Source organism: Dromiciops gliroides, chromosome 4, assembly GCF_019393635.1.
Source record: "Dromiciops gliroides isolate mDroGli1 chromosome 4, mDroGli1.pri, whole genome shotgun sequence".
NCBI lineage: Eukaryota > Metazoa > Chordata > Mammalia > Microbiotheria > Microbiotheriidae > Dromiciops > Dromiciops gliroides.
In genome coordinates, this window is record NC_057864.1 from 104,360,813 (window position 1) to 104,380,354 (window position 19,542).

Consider the following 19,542-nt stretch of genomic DNA (forward strand, 5'->3'; position numbering starts at 1 on the left):
TGGATAAAGCACCAGCCTTGGATTCAGGAGGACCTGAGTTCAAATTCGACCTCACACACTTGACACTTACTGGCTGTGTGGCCCTGGGCAAGTCACTTAACCCTCATTGTCCCACAAAAACCAAACAAACAAATAAAAGATCAATGGTAACTTGGGAGAAAGCACTTTGGGTGGAATAGTGAGGTTAGAAGTTAGACTGTACAGAGTTAAGAAAAGAGTGAAAGGAAATAGAGGCTCTGATCGTTAGGCCTTCTCAAGGAGACTTGCCACAAAAGAGAGGCTAGTGAAGATGGATGGATCAAGCAAGAGTTTTTTAGGAAATTGAAGTGTATAGCATTAGATTTTGTTGCTTTTAAAATAATACCTTAGAGGGGCAGCTAGATGGCGCAGTGGATAGAGCACCGGCCCTGGAGTCAGAAGTACCTGAGTTCCAATCCGGCCTCAGACACTTAATACTTAACCAGCTGTGTGACCCTGGGCAAGTCACTTAACCCCAATTGCCTCACTAAAAAACCAAAAAAATTTAAAAAATAATACCTTAGAGTAATTTGTGGCTACTTTTGGATCTAAAGTTTGACAGATATCTTAAGGTCCCTTTTAATTTTTTTTTTTTGGTGAGGTAATTGGGGTTAAGTGACTTGCCCAGGGTCACACAGCTAGTAAGTGTCAAGTATCTGAGGCCACATTTGAACTCAGGTCCTCCTGAATCCAAGGCCAGTGCTTTATCCACTGCACCACCTAGCTGGCCCCCCCTTTTAATTTTTTAAAATGTATTGCCATATTATTTTTTACATAACCTTCATTTCTGAATGTATCCCTCCCTATGCAGAGAGCCATCTCTTACAACAAAGAGGGAAAAAAAAAAACCCGGTAGTTCAGCATAAGTATAGTAAATGCCAACAGAATCTGATTGTATATGCAGTGTTGTATATCTACATTCCTCCACTTCTGCAAGGAAGAATGAGGGGCTTTTTCTCATCTTTTCTCTAGTGTTAAGGTCTTTGGTTAAATCAGAATGACCTATATAAGATCTTTGGATTCAAAACCTGTTAACCTATCATAACCTTTAGATCTTCTACTTTTTTAGATTACTGATTTAAACTAAGATTATTCAAGATATATTAAAATTGAAAGATAAGAGGCATCTTTTTCACCTGATATAATTTGTATAACCCAGATTGCCAATTTATCCTGGAAATAGTTTTAGATAAATTATATGAAAAATATTTTCTGAAAAGCAGAACAAGGATTAGACAAATAGAAAAAAATTGTTTAATGAGTCCCTTCAAATCATTGGTGAAATATCTTTGAAATGAACTCAGTAAGACATCATACTTATGTCAATAAATCTTAATTATATTTCAATATGAACCTATTGTTATAATGTACAAAAAGTATTATAATTTTGGGGAAGAAGACAGAGATGGCATGTTTGGTTTATCATGTTTGTGACTGGTATGAAACCAGGAGTGACTGCTAATATACTGGATAAAACAAGTAATATCCAAAAACAACTTGGCAGCAAAGTGTAATGATTGGAGTGACGCCACCTGCTAGAGAGTTACTGTAGGAAAGCTCCGCCATGGGGAGAAGGTGTCTGAGGGCAAACCATTTGGCTTTTCTTTGGCGTCAGGAAATGACGTTTGCTCGTGGGTACTGTCTATCAAAGCTACCAGCCAATTAGCTTGGAGCTGTGTGCACGTGGATGGGGGATGTTCCCAGTTTCACAGGAGGTTCTGGGAGGAAGGAGGAAGCATTGGGTCCTTTTTTATTCCTGACCTCACCATGGCAGGTTGGATGATGGGGTCTCTTAGAAATAGTTAGATTTTTACCTTTCTCTCTGATCATTAGATCCTAATGCTCTTTAATAAACACTTAAATACTCTTGCTTAAGCTTATAATTTATTGGCAACCACTCATTAGATATTTTAGACAGTATAGCTAGGATTTTAGCCCCTTACAAAAGAATGGTGGGATAAAGCTAACAGGATGAAATTTAAAATGGATAAATTGAGTTTTCCACTTGGGTTAAAAAAATCAATTGTTCAAGTCTTGAATAGGGTAGCTATAGTTAGATAATTCATATTTTTTTAAAAAGCCTTGCAAGCTCAATGAGCCAGGAATATGAAATGAAACCCAAACTAAAGTGACTCATGATTACATTAATAGAAGTATATAATGTCCAGAGCGGTCACTTTACCCTGGTCTAGTTCAAGGTGGTGGTGGGCTTTTTGTCAAGACCCCCAATAAACTGTAGCCTGTCCAGAAAGGGGGAGCCAGAAAAAAAAGGCAGCCAGCATGGGGAGGGGGGCTAGAAACCATGCCAAAGAGGACTAGCTAAAGAAGCTGGGGAAATTTAGTTTAGAGAAGCAAAAACTCAATATCTTCCAGTTCAAAGGGTTGACACATAGGAGAAACTATACATATCTCAGCGCTCTGTACACGGTAGGTATTTAAAACGTTGAACTGAATCTACCTGGCTTCAGAATGCAGAACTGGGACCAAGGGGCAGAAGCTACAGGAGGCCAGATTTCAGTAAAACATCAGGGAAGAATCCTGAAAATGGAATGAGTTTCATTGAAAGAGGACATGATCCACAGCAGAGGTTTTCTAGCAATCAGGAAGGCTGAGGATATTGTAGACCGGATTCATGATTTGAGTGAGGGCTGAATCTGAAATCCTTTCCATCCCTAAGACTGGTTAAGTAGATTTTTGTGTTTGTTTTTTGTAGATTTTTTTAAAAAGAAAAGTAATGATAACCCCCATTAAAGTTCCATTTTGGTGCCTCATTGTGGTACGGAGGTGTTCTTCTGATTTTCAAAAGTTATGCCAGCAGATGTAGGTTCTGAAAAGTCATATCAAGCTGGAAGGATTCCTGGTGTGAACTTGGCAAAGGACTGGCATTTGAGGCAGGCTAGCAGAGTATGGAGATGCTAATGCCCAGAACGCTGACCACCACATAAATTTTTCCTGTTATAGCAAATCAGGAAGAACACTCAAACATGAAACGACTGTGATCAGCATTCAGAGAAATATTCACACTGAGGAAAACACAGATCCTCTGCAACACTGAAGTAGTGACTACTTTAGGTAATACATAAAGTCATTTGGAACAATAACAACTTTTGGGGGGGTACATTAGTGTATGCATGCTTTAGGATATGGAGTTCGGTGTCTCTGGCTTAGGGAGAATTAGAAATAAGTGAAAGCAGTAGTCCCTGGAAGGATAAATGCTATCCTATCTATATTTATGCCTTCTCCTCTAACTATACCTAATATTCCAGTCTCTGAGCCTTTCTCTCTCTACATCTTATTGTTCTTGGATATGCTGCCTGCCCTTTTGTTCTGTTTTTCACTAATCTACTAGCTCCTTTGCTGTCTTACATCCCATCTATCTTTGTCTCTCCTTCTCTTCATTTGACTGCTACTTGCCTCTACCCATCTTCCTTGAATCTGCAGTTACCCCAAACCTTTGCAGATATAGTTCATGTGGAAAGACCAAATGCTGAACCCAAAAAACATTCCCATTAAACAGTCTGACTGCTCCATAGATTTGAACTTTTGACTACATCCGTTCTATAGGATTTTTTATTTAATAAATTCTGGGTGGAAAAAGAGACCGGGTCTCTTTAACTCTAGCAGGCTGGGCATGCAACGGCCATTCACAGGCCTAACCCCACTACTGAGCAGCGCAGGTGCTCTGACCTGCTCCAGGCAGGTAGCCACACTGTATTGATACTGGACTCGACACAGACACTAGAGGCCCAGGACCTGCCCATCTCACTGCAGCTCTGAACTCCTGAATTCAGGAGATTCAGCAGCCTCAGCTTCCCCAAAGCAGGTTGCATCACACCCATTTTAGAGTTTATTTCTATACAATAAGAATGACGATTTTACTATGGATATTCTTCCAGAGCATGGAAATGGCTTTGTAAAACAGAACTCTACATCAAAACAGCATTTTTAATGTATACTTTTTCTTCTTGATCATTAGTAGAGTGACTTGCAATTTACTATTCTTAATTATTTTCAAATATTCATATAACAGGAAGCTACATACTTTTTTGACTTTGTTTTTTCTTGGTGAGATTTTGGTGTTCTTTTCCAGAGCCATATCATCCAAATTCTCTAAATCATGGGAAACATAATGAAAATTGAGATAAGAACATGAAAGCTATCAAAGGAACAGATGCTAATTACCAAATCCAATTTCCTCACTCATAAGTTTAAAAATGAGATTGTTATTATAATTATTATTTTTAAAGGGGTCAATGGTCCTGGCTTACTGGTTTATGAGAATAGTTTATTCTTTTCATTGACAGTCACTGAGCAACAAGTACAAGTCTGCTAGTGGGAAGAGGATCCAAAGGCCCATCCCTACTTTCTCTTAGGTACTATACCAAACTGATTAATTGTTTATACAGCTTCTCTTTATAGGAGAACGGTTGCCTAATAGTCATTGAGTAAAAGATAATGGAATGTGATAGATGAGATTTAGCAAGATACTCAGGGACCCACCTGGAGATTGCTAAATTGTAAGCACATCTGGCTGGTACTTAAGGATACTTAAGAAGGCATGGTACTTAAGAAGCTAAAAACTTTGAACTTGACCACCTTCGGGTCCAGTGAACCCATGAATTTGAATGACACTAGCCAATCAGCTTGAAGAACCTCCCATTTCTGGGAGGGGAACATGAAGCAGGAAGCAGATGCTGGGGAGAGTCTTCTTCCTCTTTTGGCTGGAAAGATCAGCACCGTGGCAGGACTTCACAGGGCAGTTTAGGAAGGTGAGGATTTCAGGCTATAAGAAATCTATTTTCAATCTTTCTCTTTCTTTTGCTATCTTTCAATAAACCCTTAAAAACCCTAAACTTGTTTATCAGTGATTTTAGTCAGTTTCCCCCCAAAACTGGGGGGACAGATTAGAACCCACATTTAGAATTTTAAATTACACACTTGCTAAACTAGAAAAGAGTAGGGAGTTATGTCAGATCTTCTCTTCCCACACATTTATGTATGATGGCTCCTAATATTAGTTGCTTTGAAAGGTATGCTTTGGGACCTGAGAGTTTATCTGCTAAGGACTTTGACACTGGGAGGCTCTACGAGGGAATTCTAGGGCTTCTGAAGGGGTGTACCATTAGGGAATTCCAAAAAGTGTCCTTAATCCCCAAATTCCAAGGTTTCCAAAAGGATTACCGAGCAGTTCTTGTTTGGGACAGTGAGACAACATCTATGAGACCCTAGATAAAGGAAGGTAAGTTAAATCCATTTGGCTCTTATGTACCTTTGATCATATATATAATCTGAGTGTTCTGAGGGGTTCTGAAATTTGTCTGTAATAGATTTTGACTTTAGGAATCAAATAGCAATTTGGTGTGGTTGTTAGGATGATTTACAGTTTATAAGTAAATTAAAATTTTTTCAGGTATTTGAAAGCTGTCAAATAGTTACAGTTACATAATTCTCCTTGAACAACAAATGGTTCCTGGTTTTCATGACCTGCTGGAGAACCTATGTTGAAAGCTGGCCAAAAAATGGTATTTAAGAGCTCTGTTTTGATATTTTAAGATACGTGAATTGCTCTGTATAAATCCATTAAAATAAGAATTTTTAGCTACACAAATTGTGGATTAACCATCATACCTTCATCTTCCTCATTTTCCAAGTCCTGATATGGCTCTTCAGTTTTCTCCTTAACCTTAAGTTCTGTTGATAGACTTGAATCTGTCAACATTTCTAGTAGTTTATCCTCATAAACCTGTCTTGTGGAAGCTGAGAAAGTTGAGAAGAGTTTAAATTATTCCTCACAAACTTACTATCCCACTGGCCACAGTGGCTCTTCCAAACCTTTTCATCCCTCCTCCCAAGTACTTTTTTTTTTTGGGTGAAGCAATGAGGGTTAAGTGACTTGCCCAGGGTCACACAGCCTGTAAGTGTCAAGTGTCTGAGGCCAAATTTGAACTCAGGTCCTCCTGAATCCAGGGTTGGTGCTTTATCCACTTCGACACTTAGCTGCCCCCTCTTTTCATCCCTCCTCAAACCTCCATGGTTCTCCCTTTCATCACACTCTCAGCTGAGAACTATGCCCTTTAACAGCAGGGGTCCTACAAGATTCTGTCCTAGGCCTTCTCTTCTCCCTCTATACCAAAGCTTCTTAAACTGTGGGTTTAATAAAAAAAGCAACTGAATGTGAGGCTTGTGAAAAATCTGGCAACAGTAAAAGGTTATGCATACCTATTTTACATACTAATATACCTGGGCTACTGTAAAAATATCTCAGGTGAAAAGGGTTCATAAGCAGAAAAAGTTTAAAAAGCCCTGCTCTATACTCCTTCACTTGGGGAATCTCATCAGCTCCCTTGTATCTAATCACCATCTATATGCTGATGATTCTCAGATCTACTCATCCTGCCCCAGTCTCTCTGCTGGTCTCTAATCTCACATCTCCAACTGCTCTTCAGGCATCTTGAACTGGATGTCTGGTGGACATCTAAAACTCAACATGTCCAAAACAGAATTCATTGTCTTTCCCTCTAAACCCTCCCCTACCTCCTACCTTCCTTAGTACTTCAAAAGGCAACACCATCCTCCCAGTCCTTTAGGTTCCCAACCAAGGAGTTATCCTCAACTCTACTATCTATCAGCCCCACCCCTAACACCTCCCCCCCCCCCATATCCAAGGTGTTTCCAGGGTCTGTTGATTACACCTTTGCAAAATCTCTCTTATACTCAGACCTGTTCTCTCCTCTGACACTGCCAACACCCTTATCACCTCATGCCTGGATTATACTGTAAGAGCCTGCTGGTGAGTTTGCCAGCCTCAAGTCTCTCCTCTACTTGGCCACGAAAGTGATTTCCTGTAGCACAAGTCCAATCATATCACCCCTCTGCTCAATAAACTCCATTAGCTCCCTATCTCCTACAAAATACAAATGCCCTTCATGACCTTCTTACACTTTACTACCCAGTGACACTAGTCTCCTGGCTGCTCCACTCACTCCATTTTTTGGCATCAGGCATTTCTCTGGCTTGTCCCCCAAGCCTGGGATGCTCTCTGACTTGCCTGGCTTAAGTTCAAACTAAAATCCCACCTCCAGGATGCCTTCCCTACCACCTCTTAATGTCAGTTCCCTTCCTTTGCTATTTGCCTCCTATTTAGCCTTCAAATAGCTTGCTTGGTATATATTTGTTTGCATATTGTCTCCTTCATTAGATTGTAAGCTCCTTGAGGACAGGAACTCTCTTTTGCCTCTCTTTGTATCTCCAGAGCTTAGCAGAGAGTCTGGCATATAGTAGGCACTAATTAAATGTTATTAAAATAAGTTTAACTGTCTAATGAAATGCTATTAGATAATAAAATGTTATGATTCCATTTCTTACATCATGTTAAACATTTTAAAATGTAGTTGGCCCCACAGCTATATACCCCTTCCCTGTATATTGATTCTGTTATTGATGAAGACATTAAATCTCCCTCTCTGACATAACACTTTTCACTAGTCCCTAATTTCTATTTTTGTTTGTTACGTGCATACGTATTATTGGCCCCGGTTTATATCCATGCTTGATAAGCTGTTCCTGCAATTCACTGTTTGTCAGACTTTGGATATCCACCATGCTAATGGGAACTTGGCCTTCTTCTTGAGTCATGGAACCTTTGAAATAATAAAACATTCAATTAATTAAGAAAGTCTTACAAATAAGTACCAAAAAATCATCAGTTCACAAGAATGTTTATTAGCCTGTCTATCCCATCATAGCAAGAATATAGACAGCAAGTGAAATGTTCATTCTTTCTTACAGTAAAAAATTATTACTCAATGACTATTTACAAAGATACACTAAAATCACCTTATCTTTGCTCCCTTTATCAGCTGCCCATCTATCAGCTGCCAATGACAAAGAACCTGAAGTGACATTCCCTCCAATATTATATTTTTAATTTCTTCTAACTTTTTCTAACAAATTTGTATGAAAAAGATCTTCCTCAAGAAATTATCTAAATTACTAACACCCTAATATTTCCATAACTGCCTACAGACCTCTAGTAAGATTCAAGCTTTGAAAAGAGAGATAAGAAACTAATTAAATATGAAAGAGAAATTTCAGTTAGTTGAATGAAAGTTATTTATTTCTGACCTACTAAAGAAAGCATAGGGCAGTAAGTTATTCTGAACAGTAGTGTTTTTCACACTTGTAATTTACCTCTGAATATAATGAGATGGTAGTTTTTAATTAACCGCCAGCAGACTTTGTAATTGCTGAATTGGCATTTGAATGAAGTTGGCTATTCATTCCCTGGCACAGAAATTGATTTATATAGATTTATACAAGTCATGATTCAGTGTTCCAAACTCCTCAGCCTCAGGTTCAATCAGTTTTATTCAGATAATCCCTTCATCAGAGAACTAAAATCTCTACCTATTTAACAAAAACCTAGAAGAAAAAAAAGCAAAACACATTAGCAATACTTTAAAAAAAAAAGAAAATCCACCTTGAGTTTATTTATTGTATGCATCTACTCACTACTTTTTATCAGATTACAAAGTATTTTAAGATTGCAGTGAAAATTACTGCAAGACAATTATACACATAAGAGGATTTGCCTTCATAAGTAATCAATCATTGTCCAATTAGGAGGAACATAGTATGCTAGAAAGAATAAAAAAATCTTATGAGCTATTTTGCATAATAAGCCAGTAGTTCATAAACAACAATTTCAACATTTCTCTTTTTTGAATTCAGGTCTGGTTTTTTTTTTTTTTTTTAAATCTCACTTCAGGGGCAGCTAGGTGGCGCAGTGGATAGAGCACTGGCCCTGGATTCAGAAGGACCTGAGTTCAAAGCCAGCCTCAGACACTTAACACTTACTAGCTGTGTGACCCTGGGCAAGTCGCTTAACCCCAATTGCCTCACCAAAAAAAAAAATTTCACTTCAATATTATTATTATTGAGAAGCAACATGGTACAATAGACAGAGTTGACCTAGGAGCCCGTAAGACTTAGGTTCAAGTCTTACCTCTGGCTATATGACCCTGGGCAACTCACTTAATTTCTCAGTGCTCCAAACAATTGACTGAGACTCTTAGGGAGCAAAGAAAGTACCAACCTGCACCTCAGAGTTCCCTGTATCCGTGAAATTGGTCATATTCTATCTCTTATTCCCTGTCAGAATATGAAGCTTCTGGGCATAGAAACGGTTTCATTTTTATCTCTGAACCCCCTTAGACTATCACATGCCTTGCATATGGTAAAGGTTTAAAAATAAGTAAGACATTTGATCAATGTTTGTTGTTGAGGCAGTCAAGGACAGAGTGCTGGGTTTGGAATCAGGAAGGCCTGCTTTGAAGATGTGGGATCAAAGCTGCTCTGAAGCTGACTGCCTCCGTGACCCAAGAACAAGTCACTTAATCTTTCTGAGCATAGGTAATTCAGAGAGTTTAAGTGACATAAGATGCAACTAGTCATCAATGGTTGGAGTTCTCATCGGAAACAAATCACTGGTCCTTGAGTTCCTGGCATTTTTTGTTGTTGTTGAATTGTGACAATTAACCTGCGCTTAACTTGTACTGTAGAGAAGCCAAATCAAATGCTCTGAACTTATGGGTCAAAGGACCTGGGTTGAGACCTGGGTCTACCATCCATCAGGATGATCTTGGGCAAATCACAAACATTTCTGAGCCTAAGATTCCTCAGCTAGAGAATAGGGGTAATGATACTTGCACTATCACCCCGGGGTTATTAGAAAAGAATGTGTAAAATGTCCAGTACTAATTAATTGTGAGCTATTACAGATCATGGAGGTGCCCTGAAGAAAAAGAAAAATAGGATGCCAAAGAATCCATTCAGTTTGTATAAAACTAGCTCAAGCATGTCTTGGGACATCTGTCCTTGCAAAGTGGTTTCTGCTATTTTACCTGCTCTCCCAAAACAGACTCTAAAAGAGATCTCATAGTTTAAAGAAACACTTGAAAATTGCCTAGAGGAAACAATGAAACACATGAGGAAATATTAAAATGGAATCCAATGGGATGATTCATCCACTTACCCCTTCATAAGGCCTAAAAGGTTCCAAAGCTATGTGACTTTCACCTTGGGGTTTCTACTAACAACCAGGTCTTCTGCCTATTTAGACACTATGATAATCATAATACCGACAGTGTGACATCAGTAACCTCCATAGCAACAGAATGATATAACAGAAATTATAAACAAGTTTATAATTTCATTCCAAGTTCCAACTGAGGGAGAAATTCGTTTCTTGGAATAATGTCTATGGTAAAGTGGCAAAAGATACAGAGAAATCATTACTTATCAATCACCGACCATTTAATTGTCGATACTATGCATAGGTATTGGGTGTGCTAGACCCTGGGGATACAAAGACAAAAATGAAATAGCCCTTGCCTTGCGAAGACTACATTCTATCAGGGGAAACAAACAATATACACGTGTATAAATATATTTTTTAAAATGACTCCACACTACTTAACTAAAATGAGTTAAAAAAAAATAGAAGAAAGCAATGATCAAATAAGCTTAAAGGGCTGGATAATCAACAAGGGATTCCAGTACCTGAGTAATTTGACTATGTGGTATAGAAGTGGAGGAAGGAAGAAAAGGAAAACATTTTAAATGTAAGCACCCATGTTGGTGTGAGAATTAGCTGACACGGTAATTATAACAAGGGACTGGCCAAGGACAGACTAGTGTAGGAAGCAGGCCTACCAAATCCCCTACATGGTTTGGAGGTTGGTAAAGTCTGTAGACTGGTCACTCATTGGCTGGTCTCTGGTTACAATGGAATAAAGCTAAGGAGAATACTTCACATTTGTACGGTGAAAGACAGATAAGCATGGACAGCATAGTGGCTAAGACACTGGAATGACAATCAGGAAGACCTAGATTCAAATTTTACCTCAAATGCTTACTGCGGTAACCATGAGCAGGTCACTGCACTTCTGAGCACCTAACTCAAAGGGCTGTTTTGAGGAACAATGAAGTAACATAAGTAAGGAGTTCTGCAAACTCTAAAGCACTGTTTGTCAGCTATAGCTGGTGGTTTAGTGGATTAGAGAACTGGTCCTGGAGTTAGGGAGATGTGACTTTAAGTTATTTCACCTCTATTTGCCTCAGTTTCTTCAACTGTAAAATGGGAGATAAAATGGCACCTCTCTCACAGTGTTGTTGTGAGGATCAAATGAGGTTTTTGTGAAAAGTGCTTACTTAGCAGAGTGCCTGGCACATAGTTGGTGCTATTTAAATGCTAATTTCCTTTATTATAATGCTTTAAGGTTGATAATAAGAACATTATTCGCACCATTTTAGGGATGAGGAAACTAAGGCTCAACAACGGTAAGTGCCATGCCTTTGCTTAATTGTTTGAGACAGTATTCAAATTCAGTTGTTTCCTCGATAGAAGTTCACATCGATGATCTCTCAACCATATCTCTACAGATGGGTAGGATAAGTATTATTAGTTTTACTGTACAGACTAGTTTAAAAACAATAAAAAGATCAGACCATTAGACTGAGGTCTCTTCTAAGAAAAGCTGTTGAGCCAAAAACAAAACAAAACAAAGCCACAATATAAAAAAAAAAACAGCATGGGAAACATACAAAAATACAGATCAAATGCAAATGTTGGGGGCAGGTAGGTGGTGCAGTGGATAGAGTACCAGCCCTGGATTCAGGAGGATCTGAGTTCAAATCCAGCCTCAGACACAACACATACTAGCTGTGTGACCCTGGGAAAGTCACTTAACCCTCATTGCCCTGAAAAAAAAGAAATGCAAATGTTAGCAGAAAGCTAATGTTATTTATTTATTTATGTTTTCACTCATCCACATTAGGCTATAATCTATACTACTTCAGTAGATACCTTCTCCTACCTGATGAACTTCCACCACTTCTTCTGGTCATTTATTCTATATGGACCAAAGAAATTAATATTCTTTAGCTCTCTATCAGGGATGTTCACAGGATGATTCTGATCATAATTTCAGGGCTATGGCAAAGTATGTTTCTAAATAAAGTGTTTGTTTACAAACAGATTATTTGTGTGAATACTTGATAACAGTCAAACATTGATTTCCACCAGACAAAGACTTCCAAATTTATCACATTTGTTTCAATAAAAGCAAATAAATGATAGGTTTGAGCTATTATGATGCATGAGCAATTTGTTTACATTTCCAGGCAGTGCTCCCAACAAAAAGCTACTTGCCAGGTGGAAATGCTTTCATTAAATACTTGGGCCTTTGAAATGATGCAAACATTTTCAAGATATTTTCTGGGCAAAAATATATGAGGTTTGACACATCAAGCAAGGAAACAAAGGGCTAAACTATAGATGATTTCAGTCAAAAGAAATCTCCTAGACACCCATGGACCTAGAGGGCACTGTGCCAGGCACTGAGCTCTTGAAGTTCTAGCTCTATGATTCTAAGATATTTCACTGGAAGATGTATTGGGGGATGCTGAATTATCTGGATCTGCTCTCTATTTTCTCCACATTTACCATATAAATTGCTCCTTTTCCCACTTATGTTTGGTTGTGTCTACATGGGCCTTAGGTTGCTTTTTATTTTTCCCAGGGCTCACAGAGGTGTTTTATTCACGGAAAGTAGGATTTCAATTGCCAATCTACTAGGAATTCAACATGATAAGGTATACAAACACTGAGAGCTTCCTCCTTTCATTAAAATGTAGATAAAATTTTTCCTCCCTTAATGCCAAATGCTGTTATTAAACCTAAATAACTGAAATAGTAAAAGCCAGATGTCACTTCAGTTATAGGTTTGGTACCACACAATTTCCACTACTAAAGTTTAATCTGCAGTTATTTACTTACCCCATCCTTTGGAAGAATACACAATTTAAATGTAAATGCAATTTACATAGGGGAGCCAACAGTAGATATGCAGTTTCATCTGCCAATAACCATCTGCAAAGGGAAATCAAGTGAACCAAAGATCAGCAGCTGTCAGGCTGAATTCCCTGCATCAATCACTATTTCCATTACTATGACCTCACAACTACCACCTGTCTCAGAGTCACAGTCTGAGGCAAAGGAAAGAGGAGAATTGTGGTAATTAACCAGATAATTTAGGCCAAATGAAAATAAGTCTGTAATTGCTATTAAAAAAAGGTTTCAGTTTGAATTATCCAAAATTGTTGTCTACATTATTTGAACCAGTTAACCAATGTTCCTCGTGCTTGCAATAGGCAAAGTTTGTACAATATAGTATTCTTAATCCTTATGTCTGGTCCATGAGTAATCACTTATATAAAACATAAATTTGATTTAATCCTCTATACAGTATTGGCATTCAATTATTATTTAGGGGTTAGTACATACAACTCTTGATTATATATACTACTTAAGGGAAGTAGTGAAGTGGATAAACCCCAATTCACTGATATTTGGCTTTGGAATTTATTCTATTCCCCCTTTTGTGGAAAATCTGCCTTCCTAATTATGTTTTGCTTAGGTCAATATTGAAATGAGTTAATACTCTTTGAGCTCAAACCAGCTGGGCAATGGAGGGAGGCAGCTCAGGCTAGGCAGTAAGGAGAAGCCAGCGCAGCGTTAAAAATTCACCATGACTAATCTAACAGAGGAAATAATCTGGATGCAGATAATTGAGAATGACTGTATAATTAATTAGTCAGATCATAGAGTGGGACAAAATAAATACTGTCGGTTCTTCATAACAGAGTCATAAACTAGTATCTACTCGTTTTCTGGCTTTCATTGCAGCATCATGAAAAACAGTGTTTCCTGATCCAGTCTATGACTCCATTTTATTCTATTATAATCTCAAGAGGTTTTGGTGGTGGTGATAGTGTTCATTCATTTCAGTCATGTCCAACTCTTTATGACCCCATTTGGGATTTTCTTGGCAAAGATACTGAGGTGGTTTGCTATTTCCTTCTCCTGCTCATTTTACAGATGAGGAAAGTAAGGTAAATGGGGTGAAGTGACGTGCCCAGGGTCACACAGTAAGTGTCTGAGGTCAGATTTGAACTCAGGAAGATGAGTTTTCTTGACTTCAGGCCTGGCACTCTATCTACTGCACCACCTAACTTAGTTTACTTGTCATGGTACTGAAGAGCCTAATAAGACAGAGAACTTATCTTTTCTTTCCTCTATTCAACAAATATTGAGTACCTACTATGTGCAAAGCACTATGCTAAGATATGAAGAAGTATAAGACATAGTTTCTGCCTTTATATAACTTGCCATCTATTGGGGAAAATGCCACAAAGTTAAATAATAATATGGTATAGCATATAGAATAGCCATAGAATGTTGAAATTGGAAGGGAACCTAGAGGTCATTTAATGCATTTCCACACTGTAGCGTGTGGTCATCAGAATGGCAAGGAAACTATGGATCTGGAATAGAACCTCTTCTAAAATATTACTATATCTACTTTGACACATTTCTTTTCATAAAGTGATATCCTACTTCTAAAAATCAGTACATCTTAATGCTCCCTCTCCTTCCTAGATGGAATTCATGATGTACTGAATGTTAAGCACACATCTGTTGCTAGAGAAAACAAAAATAAAGTCAGCTGTAAAATCCATTGACTTGTTTAGTTCCTATATCACCTTTCCTCTGAAGAAGTTTAGGTAATAGTGATGATGATAACTAACATTTATATAGCACCTACTATGTGCCAGGCATTATGCTAAGCACTTTACAAATATTATCTTGTTAGCTCAAAGCCTGTGTTCTGGGTCAGTCTCATGATTATTTCTAAGTGCTAACATCTGGGTTTCTTATTGATGCCATAAAAGCCAATACTTCTCAGTCTCAGATGCACAGTTCCACAATAGCATGTTCCTATATTATTACCTATTGTTTTGACATTTATTGGAGGTGATAAGTTATCAAATGTATGGATAACCAGAAGGATTAGCTGGTCATGTACTGAGAATTAAAGGCAATAGATGGGTAGACTGAGCACTTTAGTGGGACCCTCAAAGACATTAAACAAACAAGGTGGCCTCCAATAAACTGGGTGTGTCCTCTGTGGAGACATTACAGAAAAACCTGGATATGAATTGGCATAGGATTGGAGGGCATGAGAGGGGAGCAGGGGATGTGGTAGGAAGGGAACAAGCATTTATTAAGTATTTACTCTATACCAGGCACCATTTTTGTAGGGGTGGAAAGACTACTGACACCATTATTAAGATGACAGACAAAGCTATCTAAGAAGGCAAATAATAAGCACACCAAGGATCTCCGACCAGTAAGTCAGGACCAAACGTTCGATCTGGAAGAGATCATGGAATCAGAGATTTAGAACTAGAAGGGACCTCCAAAACCACTTAACCCAACTCCCTCATTTTACAGAAGAGGAAACAGTGGCCTAGGAAGGGGGCCTGAAGAGACTTGACCATGGTCACATGTTGTTGTTCATGCTTCTTTTTTTTTTTTTTTGTGAGGCAATTGGGGTTAAGTGACTTGCCCAGGGTCACACAGCTAGTAAGTGTTAAGTGTCTGAGGCTGGATTTGAACTCAGGTACTCCTGACTCCAGGGCCAGTGCTCTATCCACTGCGCCACCTAGCTGCCCCCATCCTTCATTTTTGAAGAGGACCAATGACATCACAGGGTGGTGTCTTGACTTGCTTGTGAATTAAAGTGGGGCAGAGCCTATGGTCACATAAGCAGTGTCAGACACAGGGTATGAACCCTTTCCTCTTTGATTTGCTAGGATACTCAGGAGGAAATCACAAAAAAGTTGAAGAGCCCTGCTCTAGAACATGCCATGGCTACCTAAATCTTTCAAGTAGTGATAACAGATGAACATGTAAATGCTTAGTAAGTGATTCCCCTTCCTGATACGGTGGGGTTTTTCTACTTCTTAAGAGGATAGCTACAGAGATCATAGGATTACATTGCAACAAGATGGACTGGGTTAGAAATTTTAAACTGGGCAGGACTTGTAATTTCATCAATAGATGTAGCATATAAAATTGTTCACCAGACTAGTTGTGATGAGCAGGGTGTCCCTGAATACCCATTTCTAGAGATTTTAAAAAACAAGCACAACATTTCTGAATACTTCAAAGCATGACTTGGTTGAAGGCAGAAGGATGAAATAAAATAATTCCTGAAGATGTCTCACCTTCCCCATGCTACTTACTATCATGGTACAGTGGAAAAAGTGCTTTGGAGGCAGATTACTTGAGTTTAAAGCTTACCTGGGGACTTTAGGCAAGACACAACTTCTCTAGGCCTCAGTTTCCTGTCTGGTAAAATGAAAGGAATCAGACTTGACAGCTTCTGAGGTACCCAGTCCTATTTGTGGATGCATATTAAACTGATTTTTTAAAGTTTCTCTAGAAATATTTTTGTAAAATGGTATTTTCTTTGGCCTAAAACCCTTTCCAGATTTTTCCCTTTAGGAAGAACAAAGGCAAAGGCTTTCCTTTGAAATGGAATTAAGAGTGATAGTCAGGGGACAGCTAGGTGTCGAAGCAGATAAAGCACTGGCCTTGGATTCAGGAGGACCTGAGTTCAAATCCAGCCTCAGACACTTAACACTTACTAGCTGTGTGACCCTGGGCAAGTCACTTTACCCTCATTGCCCTGCAAAAAAAAAAAAAAAAAGTGATAGTCATACTCAACTCTTGTCTAGATGGGATTACTGCCTTGCCACTCAGCTGGAGTATCATGACCTAGCTGGGGATAGTATCTCCTCTTTTGAAATTATAGGCTAAGATACTAATCACTGGAAAGTGGGTTAAGGAGAAGTGATCCAGGAAGGAACTGAGTTTAACTTCTGAAATGTTAACCTAAAACTGTACTTTAATATGGTATGATCTTTTCCTTGACAAAGATTCCTATAAATGTTTCCTAAAATTACAGAGAATATGATGAGTTAGAGTCACGTTGGAAGACATGGGGAACTATGCCCATCTGGACATCTCTACAAGCTAAAAATGGCTTGTTGTTCAATTGTGCCCAACTCTTCAGGACCCCATTTGGGGTTTTCTTGGCAGAGATTTGCCATTTCCTTCTCCAGCTCATTTTATAGATGAGGAAACTAAGGTAAACAGGGTTAAGTGACTTACCCAGGGTCACACAGGTATTAAGTATCTGAGGTCAAATTTGAACTCTGGTCTTCCTGACTCTAGACCTGGTGATCTAACCACTGTACCACCTGGTTGCCCGTCCAGAAATGTAGACTGAGGTTAGATTAAAGTTTCTAGCACATAAGTGCCCAAATTACAGGGCACAGTTGGTATTTTTTTTCCTTAGATGTTCTTTTCAACAATAATAATGACTATGACAACGATGATGATGACAGCTAACATTTACATAGTACTTCCTCTGAGCCAGGCACTTTGCAATTATTATCTCATTTGATCCTTACAGCAATCCTGGAAGGTAGCTAAAATTATCTCCATTTTACAGATGAGAAAACAGAGGCAAACAGGAGTTAAGTGACTTGCCCAGGGTTACACAACTTGTAAATGTCTGAAGCTGGACTGGAACTTAGTTCTTCCTAAATATAGGTCCTGTGCTCTATCCACTGTGTCAATTAGCTTCCACCTGAGTGGAAAGTTACCCTTTCTAGGCCTCAGTTTCCTATTCAGCAAAATAAGGTTGGACTAGATGGCTCCTAAATTAGCTTCCAGCTCTAAATCTGTGCTTTCATGTTAAATTGCCATCTGAGTGACTTTGGGAAAGCCACTTAAACCTCTTTAGCTTCAGTTTCTTCCTCTGTAAAATGAGGAGGTTGGACTAGACAGTTTCTGGGAAGCCATGTTCCAGCTGAAACCCACCCTTTAACAGGAAACCTTTCTGAATCCCTCTTAATTCTAGTACCTTCTGTTATTTCCTGTTATCTCCTCTATAGTTTATTAGCACACAGTTGTTTGCATATTTTCTCCCCCCTTAGACAGTAAGCTCCCTGAGGGCAGGGCAAGTCTTTTGCCAGTCTGGCTCTCAGCTCAGTGCCTGGCACATAGTAGGAGCTTAATAAACCTTTATTGACTGATTGGTCCTATGTCCAATATATAGAACCCTGGACTTGGAGTCAAGGAGCCCTGAGTTCTAATCACAGCCCCCTCAGTTTCCTCTGTAAATTATAGGATTTATCTGCCACGGCTGTGAGCATCAAAATGAGATAAAAGCGTATATGTAAAATGCCTTGCACACCTTAAAAAGCTATATAAATGCTAACTATTATATGGCTACTAACAATATGTCTATGATCCTCTTTCCACCTGAGTTCACTCTCCTACCCTTGGGCCTCAGTTTTCTCCGCTGTAAAATGGGGGGGGGGAGGCTGAGGGGTGGACCAGGTACTTTTCCAGGTCCCTGCTCGCTCTAAAGCTGTGAATTCTAAGGCAGGGGTGAGGATACCAGTAACCGAGCTCCCCTGAAACCAATATTTGACAGATTTTGAGGGGATGAAGGATCTGAACCCCGGCCCAAGCCGCTGTCTGAGATCCCACCCCCAGGGAGCGGAAACAGCTGCCGCCCGCCCCGCGCCGCCCGCAACCAATTACGTCACGCTTCCCCTAGGAGTCTTGGTCCATTCCACTGGGACTCGGTCTCTGGGGGGAGCGACGAGAGCTTCCCATTTCCTTAGACCAAATGGCACGTTCCACATCTCCCCGCTCACCCCCATCTTGGGCCGTACCAAGTCATAAGCTTTGGACGGAACGATTCCCAACAAAAGAGCGCTCCTGGCTTCTAGGAGATGCTGCCACTATAGTCAATCCTGAGGAGGTGATAGAATAAAAAGGCACATTTTGCCACCCACTCACTAAAAAATTACTAGTTTAAGGAGATATTTACTTTCATTTATTTTACTGGAAAGTTGAGGTAGCATTGCTCTCATAGATTTATTATGCAAAGAAAACAAGGTTCTTCTGAAGTCATGCCGTTTACCCCCCTTCATTTTAAACTTGGTATGTCTCACTTCCGTATAGTCACCCGTTTAGAGGCACCCTGGATTTAAAGGGGCAGTACCAGTTTCCGACGCTAGTCCTTGAACTTCCAGCTAGGGGGAAAGAGAAGGGGCGAGTGCGTACGTACTACGTGAGTGCGTGCGTGCGGGAATATCAGAGGAGAGCCGGGATCCGGACCCCTTCACGATATCATAGGTTTGCCGCTTGTGCGGCCCTTGGAAGCCATTTAGTCCAACCACCTCATTTTACAAACGAGAAAACTGAGGCCCAGGGAGATTTAATGACGTGTGCTCCGTGGAAGTCACCCAGGTAGTGAGTAGCAGAGGCAAGACTGGAACTCAGATCCTCTGGCTCGAGCCTGTCATCTTTTCCTTACAGCCTCTGAATGCTAGATAGGTTTATCAGGATTGCCAAAGCCTCCTGCACTCGGCCAGTCAACTAGCATTTAAGTCATTACCGTATCAAAGATACCAGGGAAGCGCAGAGGATGCAAAGAAATGCAAAAACCGAAACAACAAAACCAGCCCGCGCTCCCACGAGGGAGACGTCTCGCACGTCAATAACTAGGTGCACACAGATTGGATGCATCTCCGAGG

General features: G+C 39.5%; 1 protein-coding gene across 1 annotated transcript in view; it reads right to left on the bottom strand.

Moving 5' to 3' along the window:
• LEMD1 (LEM domain containing 1) overlaps positions 1 to 7,653 on the bottom strand; it is a 43,110-nt gene extending 35,457 nt beyond the window's left edge. Inside the window, exons 1-3 of the mRNA XM_044003149.1 lie at positions 7,539 to 7,653; positions 5,647 to 5,775; positions 4,070 to 4,128 (exon numbers count right to left, since the gene is read on the bottom strand). Of these exons, the coding sequence (XP_043859084.1) occupies positions 4,070 to 4,128; positions 5,647 to 5,775; positions 7,539 to 7,653 (303 nt within the window). The remainder of the gene's footprint in view (positions 1 to 4,069; positions 4,129 to 5,646; positions 5,776 to 7,538) is intronic.
• Positions 7,654 to 19,542: the final 11,889 nt, after the last annotated feature.